The sequence below is a fragment of the Brachyhypopomus gauderio genome, chromosome 18, assembly GCF_052324685.1.
Source record: "Brachyhypopomus gauderio isolate BG-103 chromosome 18, BGAUD_0.2, whole genome shotgun sequence".
Classification (NCBI taxonomy): domain Eukaryota; kingdom Metazoa; phylum Chordata; class Actinopteri; order Gymnotiformes; family Hypopomidae; genus Brachyhypopomus; species Brachyhypopomus gauderio.
Window position 1 is genome coordinate 17,756,997 of NC_135228.1, and position 9,942 is coordinate 17,766,938.

The 9,942-nt window shown below is 39.9% G+C and overlaps 2 protein-coding genes across 4 annotated transcripts; both read right to left on the bottom strand.

Annotated features, from left to right (window-relative positions):
- Positions 1–206: 206 nt before the first annotated feature.
- Positions 207–3,967, bottom strand: LOC143481948 (uncharacterized). Of its 3 annotated transcripts, none has more exons than XM_076980157.1 (4): positions 3,861–3,967; positions 2,069–2,702; positions 888–1,538; positions 207–446 (listed from the first exon to the last, which is right to left on the bottom strand). In XM_076980157.1, exons 2-3 carry the CDS (start codon positions 2,684–2,686, stop codon positions 1,467–1,469), a joined length of 690 nt encoding a protein of 229 aa, XP_076836272.1. In that variant the 5' UTR covers positions 2,687–2,702; positions 3,861–3,967; the 3' UTR covers positions 207–446; positions 888–1,466. The 3 variants fall into 3 exon arrangements, with proteins under 3 accessions (XP_076836272.1, XP_076836274.1, XP_076836273.1); XM_076980159.1 differs by having other exon boundaries at positions 1,921–2,702; XM_076980158.1 differs by having other exon boundaries at positions 2,069–2,699; positions 3,861–3,887.
- Positions 3,968–4,344: 377 nt separating this feature from the next.
- On the bottom strand, positions 4,345–7,155 carry LOC143481781 (uncharacterized). Its single transcript, XM_076979919.1, has 4 exons — positions 6,997–7,155; positions 5,622–5,664; positions 5,060–5,422; positions 4,345–4,832 (listed from the first exon to the last, which is right to left on the bottom strand). Exons 1-4 carry the CDS (start codon positions 7,015–7,017, stop codon positions 4,726–4,728), a joined length of 534 nt encoding a protein of 177 aa, XP_076836034.1. The 5' UTR covers positions 7,018–7,155; the 3' UTR covers positions 4,345–4,725.
- Positions 7,156–9,942: the final 2,787 nt, after the last annotated feature.

Consider the following 9,942-nt stretch of genomic DNA (forward strand, 5'->3'; position numbering starts at 1 on the left):
TTACATTGAAGTTATGGAAAATGCAATGTAATTGTCATGTAGATACTTTTTCGTCAATAATATAATGCAGTCAATAATCTGATTTCTTTCCTAAATCCATGTTAAAATCACTTTTATGAAGCCAAATAGCAGACATAACTGTTTACAAATACAGCACTGTTTAAAGTATCAACATGAAAGGGCATGAATTACATGTAACTCACCTTTGTAACGAGATCCAGTTTGACTGAGCTAATTCTGAAAAGAGGGTTTTAAGCAAATACATAAAGGGCGTGTCCAGCGATTTCCTTCTTGAATTTTGTGTTTCGTTTCATGCGGAGCAGGATGCAGGTTGACAAAATGCAGCTTTTACAGTCATTGTCTGGCTTGAGTGTTTTCCAGTAATGAAAACAAATTTTGTAGGCATGTCTAGTCAATCTTGTCATGTCCATAAACTTATGTTTGCCCTGGAAATTCAATATAACACTTTAGCTGGTAGTTTTGTAATAGATTGCTTAGGTGATATGATTAATATAGCTACAATCTGCACAGTATGTAATTGCACTGTGCTGAGTTTCACTTATGACTCTCTGTAGGTGTGGCCTGATCTTTGCATTCTTACTCAGATGGGGTTTCCTGGAAATGCACTTGCTTGGATCATAAAAACTGTCTGACACTTGCAATGTGACTACCAGAGATAGACTGTTATTATCATACAGCATGGACTATGAGTGAGGCAGGTTATCTTCTTATTGTGCCATCAAAACAGCTTTGTTTTCACAGGAGTAGGCTAATTCTCACAAAATTAATTTCCTTTCCATATTCATTCTCAATCATTTTGTGTGTTTGAGTTGCAAAATATGCAAAAATCATATTACAGTACACTACCACTCAGGTAGTATACTCACTTGCCTGGTTGTTCTCTGCATCACTCACACTGAGAAGCATGGACACTTTATTCAGGAAGATGCCAGAGTATATTAATCAGCAGAGCGGATACACATGATGCATCGACTAGATGAACAGATTATCAAAAAAGGCACTGAATTACCAGCAGCAGTAATTAATCTGCCATACAGTGAAGAAATGCACAGTGTGGACATGACAGAAAGATGATATTAACATGAGATAGAACATTTCTATGCGCTCCCTGCAGAAAAGTCCAAAGTGCCAGGGAGACCAGGGTACTCAGGGAAAGAGTTTCTTACCTCAAGTGGTGGAGTTCAAGTATCTCAGGATCTTGTTTACGAGTGAATTGTGGTGAAGAGAAGGTTGAGCCAACAGGCAAAGCTATCAATCTACCTGTCATTCAACATTTAAATCCTCACCTGTGGCCATGAAATCTGTGTAGGCATTGAAAGAATGAGACTGTGGGGTGTTCAGACTTTTCTCTTATAGGGTGAGAAACTTGGTCATACAGCATCCGGTCTTAGAGTAGAGCCACTGCTCCTCCATGTAAAGAGGAGCCAACCAGTGGTTCAGGCATCTCATTCCTCCTGGACTCCTCTCTGGCTAGGTGTTCCGGGCATGGCCAACCAGGAGGTGACCCCAGGGAAAACCTAGGACACAGTGGAGAGATATATCTCGGTTGTTCTGGGAATGCCTCTGTATCCCAGAAGAGCTGGAAGAGCTGGCTGGGGAGAGGGAGGTCTGGGCCTATTTGCTTAGGCTGCTGACCCAGACCCAGATATGTGGGGAAAAGTAGATTTTTTTATTTAACTTGTCTTTGCACCAGTGAACTAGAAATCCCAAGTTCTCTTGGTATTCCTTTGAGCATGTGCACAATAAACAGCTGTAGAGTGCTGAATATTAAATTACAAAAGTATTCCTATATCAGCATCAATTTTCAAGCAAACTGTATTATTCATATATGTAGTTTTTAATGTGCAAATTACATACAATGTATAATAAAGTGCTTATCCTCATTGTGAAAATGCTTACCAGTAAATTATTGTATCACTTTTTAATTTTATTGGGATATAACTATGCAAATATTTTTTCTTCTCCCAGACCTACAAACACACCCGTTCATTTTTAACCATGTGCTGTGATTGAACAGGCAGGTCTATAATCAAGTCTTCAGACATACATGCTTATCCATGAAAGGACAAATGGCTCGTCTACAGCTCCAGCATGTCTCTACAGTGTGTTTGTCCTGTGTTTGCATCCCACAGCCTTCACACACGCCTCCCCCTGGTCCAGCCTGCCTCTGTCCCGCACCATCACCTTGCTGCTTTATTAGACTCTCCAAAGACGTTTTGACACCAGGGTCCAGGCAATGTGCTATGCCCACCACACTGAGCCGTTTCGGGTCCCAGACGCAGTCTTCCTCGCAGCCGAACATGCTGGCGGGCAGCCAGGCCGTGTCGTAGCCCTGCTGGTGCCACGTGGTCATCAGGTGCAAACTCTGGGTGTCCATCTTCTTCACCTTGCCCACTCGCACTCGCAACTTGAGCACGACTCTGTCATTGGTGCCACAGCCCCCTGGGTAGCCCATGGCTTTGTTAATGTCACGGCTGCAGTAGACTCCAGCTCCCAGAGTTCCTCCAGCTGAGGGCCGGAAACCTGACGATATGATAGCCGAGGCGTTGCTCTTGTGGGTCCCGTGATACATTGTGTAGCCGTGGCTCTTTTTGGGTGACTGGCCTGGTTGCAGGTGCTTTGATTTCTCACAGCAGGCCTCCCAGCCGCTGAACTTGATTGGCATCTTTGCACTTTTGCTGCTGAGTATGAAAAGTAAATCAAGTTTATACCCTGTAAATTATAAGCTTATACCCAAAAATATATTTAATTTAATGCTTTCCATCATCATAGTACTATCAGTGTAATCATGGTGCTTCTGTAAAAATGATATACATGCTGGATACACACTGCAAGATTTTCCTGTCGCAAACCAATAATTTTGGCTTGCTGACAAATTCCACGACAAATAGTGATGGTGTTGTGTTTACGCGACCCTCTAATATTTTTCAAACGGGAAATTCTCGGCAATTAATCTTTTCAAATCTGGTGGTGTGAGTACCTCAGAGATGGTACAGCAGCAGCCGTGAGCAGCAGCCACCGGGATCTACGACACATTTACTTCTATATACAATCATTCTGATGCGTCCAATAGGCTGCTTGTGTTTATGAAATGCTGAAATTAAAAGCTGGAAATTAAGGTTTTAAATAGCTTATTTAATAAGTGAATTATTTTTGTGGGATTTTAAATTATTTTTTTTAACTGTTAAATTTCTAATTTCAATCACTTTTGAAATATTAATGCTATACGCTACACGACCTTTTACATGTTTGTACGTTTTACACTCCTATTTGAACGAGCAAGAATCGCTACTATGTATTATTGACAGCTTATGATACCCTACTGTTTAATTTATGTGTATTAAAAAATTAAAAATGAATAAAAATCAAAAAGTAACAAAATCAATATTGTTTTCATTTTTTTGCTAAGCAACGTTATAATGCTGAAGGAGTGAAGGACATGCAGAAAATAAGTGAACTTACAGGCAGGTCAAAACAGTGCTTTGGTGCCCCCTACAGGCTCCAATAAAAACAATGAAGCGTATGTACGTTTAAGACAATGAAAATTCAGGCTGTTCAGGAATTTTGTTTTCTCGTTTCTTCCATTTCCAATTGCATCAAACGAACAATTGAAATGTAGATAGATCATAGTGTGGGTCAACTGAAAAATGTTTTATATTGGGGGGTGGGGGGGTGCTTTCTAGGCCACTGAGCAAATCAGAAATGTCTAAATTCGTATAATGTAGACTCAAGCTATGTGCATGTATTTAAGCGGAATATTAAAACCTAGGGCTATTTTCTGTTAAATTCAGAGCTTATGAAGAGAAATTAAAAAGTAAGAAAATAGTACGAGAAAGTACCTCAAGTTCCTTGGTTTTCTTGTCCACTTGTTTCGGTTTCAGTTTAGTTTCTTCAGTTGAGCAGGCGTGGCCTGACGTTTGTCTGGCGAATATAATTTCTCATAGAGGTACTCACTGTCAATAAATAAAACATTATTTGCAATAAGGCAAGAGTAATGAAATTCTATTAATGTGGTTTGATTAATTCAGGCAGAAATCCATCCCAGCTCTCTGGAACTTTTCTGGCAATGTAAAACAAGTAGGTTCTAGGCGAAAGCAGTTTAATACACAAAGTAGTGCAGTGTAGTGTGATTCTGATTTACAGAATATGTTAGCATCATATTTACTTAAGATTGGTGTTTTGATCTTCCTGAATACGCTGAACAGGGAATTATTGCTGAAATTGCATTTTCAATGTCCATATTTAATATTTGACATTCTGCATTACAGATGTAATTATGCTGGATTTCAGTCATAGTTTATTTAAAATAAAATGATACATTCATTGCAGTGAAAGCTGAGTGAACCTTTTTATTTATTGTAAAGGCCTGGCCATATCATAGCATTCACATCTTGCTTTAAAAATTGCAGACATACACTACAAAAAGACTCAAAAGTTTTTTTACTCAACTCTAGCAGGTTTTAAACTGCATTGTAAAGCATCAAACAACTTAAGATACCATCATAGAGGCAACTATTTGCACTTAATGTACAGTACAGCACATTGATATGAAAGGCAGCATATCTAAAACATTGCTGCAAGAAAACAAAACAAGAAGAAAAAAACAGAACAAACAAAAGCAAATTAGATGCCCCACTTAAATTCTCCCTCCCAGGTCTTCATCACTGCAATGGTACACTGGCAAATAATGTTTTGTGTTGTCTGTTACAGGGCCTCTAGTAGCTGAATGATACCAAGAGCAGGTATTAGACTCAGCAGGCATGGGAGGCTCTGAAGGAAGAGACTAATTGCAGAGCAGGGCTGCAGAGCATCTGCAAGACAAGAGAAAGGGATCCGTTAGAGGAACCGATTGAGTGAATTGCTTAAACCCATACTAACAGTTACCCCTTAATTTAGCAACTTTGACCCATTATCAAGAAGCCAAATATTATGAGGTATAATCTGTGAGAAATCATTCCAGAACAGAAGTGTAGAGTGTAGAAGTGGGAAAAAAAGTTGACAAAATTCACAATTCACCAAACCTTGTATGATTTTGTACCTGCATCGACAAACAGTGTCATGGATTTCTTGGTCACTCTGCACATAAAGGTTGTGTTCTCTTTGATGGTGAATTTCAACAGGGTCAACTTGAACCCATATGGCTGCAGCTCTTCCACGTTTGTCTTGTGTCTGAACCTGGGCTCCGGCATGATCCCAGACACGTTGGTGGTGATGATGATCTCCTTGCTACCCATGGACATGGAGAACTCATAATCGGTGTGGTAGTTTGGCTTGGGCGGCAGGGGGCACGTCACTCTCAGGTCACTATCATCCTCCTGGCACACTGTCATCACCTTGTTCCCGTCATCATCATCATCATCATCATCGTCATCATCGTCACACAGAACAGGTCCCATCATGGCTGAGATAAGATATCACATCCTTATGAGTTTTGCCATAATCAAAATTGGTTCTCTAACTTATGGTTTTCTAATAGCAAAGTATTTTAGCAGTATTTTATTTAACTTCCAAAACATTCAATCAGGCAGTAAAACTGGTGTTGCTTTTAGGTAATCATAAAAGCTTGGGGTATTTTTAAAGCGCCTGTTAGTGCTTCCTACCTGTCAGTGTAACACTCCATATAAGCAAGTTCAATGCAGCAAGCTGTATATTTGCATAAAAAAGAAACAGTGAATCAGAAACAGCATCTACATACTACCATGGGTTACAGAGAAGGCATAACACACACACACACACACTCACACACACACACACACACACACATATACACATATACACACACACACACACACACACACACACATATATATATATATATATATATATATATATATATATATATATATATATATATATATATATATATATATATATATATTAGGGGTGGGCATAGATACATTTTTTTAATCTAGATTAATCTTGAAATTAATCTAGATTAATCTATATTAAAATGGCTCATATGCGTACTACCCAAGTAATGACAAAGTCAGTTTTTGAGATAGGGTTTCTTAATACAGAGGGTGCATTAGACCAGGGGCTCATCTCCTGTTTCAAAAATGCATCAATGACTGCTTGAGGAAGCTGTTCTACTTTGATACTTGAAGAAAAAAAACATGCTCAATAAAATGTAGGCTACTCGTGTTCAACGGTTTATTCAGTTAAACATGAATTTGTAAGCACTGTACATTAAAAGGGGGTGATAGCATGTTTATTCAGCTAAACATGATATTTGAAATGTAAGCCAACATTTAGTACATTTAACCTCACGGACGTAATTTGGGGGGGACTTTTTCAAAAGCCGGTTTTGGTCCTCTGCAGTTTTAACAGCTAAAAAGAAATATTTAAATAGCGATGGATCTAGCGCTAGGACCATGCAGAAAACGACCGCTCCGAGCTCCGCTCCTGTAACACTTTACGTTCCTAAAAATTAATTTTCCATGAAGCAGACCTGGCGACTTCGTGGCTGCATCCATGTAAACACACGTACGATTTGTAATTCACAGGTTTGAAAACTCGTTCTCGCCCCTACTGTCAATTTGGTTAGGAATACAGCCGAACTAAACTATCGAGTTAAAAGTCATCATAGTTTGCTTACCCATTTTGACCCAGTTCCCAACCCAACTTTAAGAATAGACTAACGGCGATAATTTTTATATCGCCCGATAAAAGTATCAAATTAACGAACGCCGTTAACGGCCCACCACTAATATATATATATATATATATATATATATATATATATATATATATATATATATATATATATATATATATGAAATGCCAGAGGACACACAACTACACATGCAGCATGCAGAAGACTGTTATGAAACAGTCTATGAGGGTGAAGGCTAATGAAGGCTTGTTTCATAACAAATATAAGAAAAATGCATTAAAACCAGACTGTGAAATCAGAGCTAATGAATTATTGAATAACTAAGCAGAAAGAAGGCATGACAATTACTCGGTGCACCTAACCTGTCCTGTCAACATCTTCATCTTTTCATTTGTTTTGCTCCAAGGACAAAGGGCTTCGAAAAACAGAAGATGCTCCAGATGTTTTGTGAGCACAGTCCTCCAGCAGTTTCCAGGACAGCCCGTGTTCTGCTATGCTGCAGTGCCGCTGCAGTAACTCCACCCACCCAGACTGATCTTCTGCAGTGGGCCAAACCAAAGCTCTGGCATAGGAATATTAGGTGGGTGCCAAATCCTTCTTGACAAAATACATTCCCCTCACTTTCATAAATAGTTTGTTCCCACCTTTGGAAAACTATTGTTATAAATTCTGCAATGAAGAGTCAGGAACTTTTATTTGTCAGGAATATTTTATTTGATGTTTAATTGCACATGTTAAAACAGATCGTGTTATTTTAAATCATCAGGCTAGTCCAACAGCAGACAGTCAGTCTCAGCCAGTGCGAGATCAAATTTAGGAAGCAGAAGACGATGGTGGATGAGGCATTAATACACTGACCTTGATGGCTCACAGGCAGTCACCAGTGCACAGGAGAATTTAAGACATTAAGAAAAATACTTAATAAACACAAAAAATAAATAAATCACAATATCGTAAAAATACTGATTAATTCAAGATTGTCAACCTACATCATGTAGCTACATGCAGTAGTGCGGGCGGTAACGGAACGACTGAGAGGCGAACGCAATTGCTGAGATTTATTAAAGGCAAATCGGTCCAAGGTCGTATAGGTGAAGTCAGGACAGTACTAGAAACCCACATGAAGATGATTAACTTACACGAAAAAGACGCAAGGCTATAAGAGCAAACACGAAGGCTAACGAACACTACAGACTCACATTAAACACGAACGATAAAGGAATACAGAGACGAGACTAGAGAACACAGGAAGTGGATACGTACAGCACGTATAAACGGACGGACACTAACGAAAACAAACCAGAGCGCAAATAGCAACCACAGAAAAGGAATTACAAGGACAGGCCGAGAATTACGATAATAATAACCAGCGAAGGACAACGGAAACACACAGGGTTTAAATATATCAGATAACAAGAACGAATGACAGGACTTCAATGTTGACAGGCGGAGAACTTAAACGAGGGGCGTGACCTAAATCACAACAAGGAACTACGTAGAAAACGAAAAACCAGGAAGAGAAACCAAAACAGAGCGTTGCCGTGGGAACCGCAACGCCAAGTTGGGGGAATCGTTACCGTGGCCAGGCAAACCTGCCCTTCAGTAAAAAAAAACTATCCAAAACAAATCTGAATGGTCAAACCTTCATTCAGCATACCATGCCAAAATTAATTACACAAACATAACATACTCTACACAAACAAAATACGAATAGTTTAAGTAGCAAACATGATGAGGACGATAACAGTGATGATCAACACTCTTAATTCAACAGCATTGTGCCAGAAAGGATTCCATAACCTCTCATCTAATCTGGAGCGTTGTCCATATAGGAGCATGTAGTCCATTGACACTACAGTTCATGGAAATGTGATGATTGGTTTCAACATAATGCTTACTCTCATGTGACTGCATGATTTGTCTTTGACGGTTATCAGGAGTTCAGCCAGACCTTGCAGTGCTATCTCACACACCAAGGTGCGTGAGGACGTCTGGATACACAACTTCTTATCTGTAACAGAGACAGAGAAGCAGAGAGAGGAAGAGAGGAAATTGTGCACAAGAAACTGTTCACCACTAGTACAGTAATTCATTAATATTTCATATTAGTTTATTTGTGTTTTCTATTAATTGCTGAATTACTGACCACTGTTAGTTATCCCTGCTCTCTCCCCTCTATCTGTCTCTCAGAGCGGGCTGGTATGGCTACACACAGTGTGTTGAAATTTTCACTTGCAGGGGTGACACCCGTGGCCTGAAAAACACAGTTCTTCCCTGAGGCTCTGTGTTTTGCCCACCCTCTCCTGACTGCCACTAATGACCAGTCTTGGGGAGCAGGGAATTTACACTGAGACACTCGTGTCCATGTTTTCTTTCCTTCACGCTTGACAGCAGAATCTGTAATTAACAGAACCTGATGAGGACCATCCCACCTACTTTCTAAAGTCTGTTTGTCGTGTTTCCTCATTGTTCTAGAATGATAGTGTGTCCACCTTTGACCGGTGGAGACCAAGAATCATAGCATCTGTGAGCTCTCTGTACTACTTGGGTGATGATGACCTAACAGTAAGTGAATGTCTGTTTGTCTGAGATTAACCATCCCTGGGAACATCATTAGTCTGCCCGTAATTACTTCATAGGGACTCAGGCCTATGGTTTTGTTGCTGGTTGGCCTTATACTGCAAAGCACAGTGGGTAGCCTAGGACTTCAATCCATTTGACCATTTGTTCAGAGACTTGTGTCCTGTAGGGACAATGTAGTTTCCAGTTTATTTTCAACAGTGGACAGTCTTCTTGCACTACCTGCAGGCGTGTGCCTTGGTATGATTCACTATGTTCAGGAAGGCCCCACCTAGGAATGAAGTCCTGCACTAGCTTTATTAGTGTGAGCTAAATCTTGTTGTCCCCCACACTTTGGCAGTGTGGTGTTGTCCACTTGTAAATGAATGAACAGATTAGTCTGTTTGTATACCTGAGACACATCTTGTACTTGGGCTGATTAGGCATTTTTAGGCTAGATTAATCCCAAAGGCAGCAACAAGGCTAATTTCTCGGCCCACCCTTCACTGCAAAGTTTTATGTGTTCTCCCGTCAAACTGACTCTAATAATCGTCACACTATTGGAGAGATGAATCACGTGTTTGACATGTCCTGTGTGACTGTCCTGACGGCCAAGCTTGAAATGCAGGGGACGCTGATAAAATGTCAAGATGCTTAAACGTATTAAAACTAGTTCCAATCGACTGAGGGAAAAAATGGTGATTGAGACGTTTTAGGTACAAAATTAAAAACAGGCTGTATTGGCATAC

Bases quoted from the DNA above. Each gene is read 5' to 3' on its own strand.
- LOC143481948 (XM_076980157.1), bottom strand. From the start codon at position 2,686: ATGCCAATCAAGTTCAGCGGCTGGGAGGCCTGCTGTGAGAAATCAAAG. The intron at 1,539-2,068 runs GTATGTCTGAAG...ACTGTGTCCTAG, and splicing joins GTCCTTTCATGGATAAGCAT to GTTTTCCCTGGGGTCACCTC.
- LOC143481781 (XM_076979919.1), bottom strand. From the start codon at position 7,017: ATGAAGATGTTGACAGGACAG. The intron at 5,665-6,996 runs GTTAGGTGCACC...GCAAATATACAG, and splicing joins TGAAGATGTTGACAGGACAG to CTTGCTGCATTGAACTTGCT. The intron at 4,833-5,059 runs GTACAAAATCAT...CTTGTCTTGCAG, and splicing joins GACACTGTTTGTCGATGCAG to ATGCTCTGCAGCCCTGCTCT.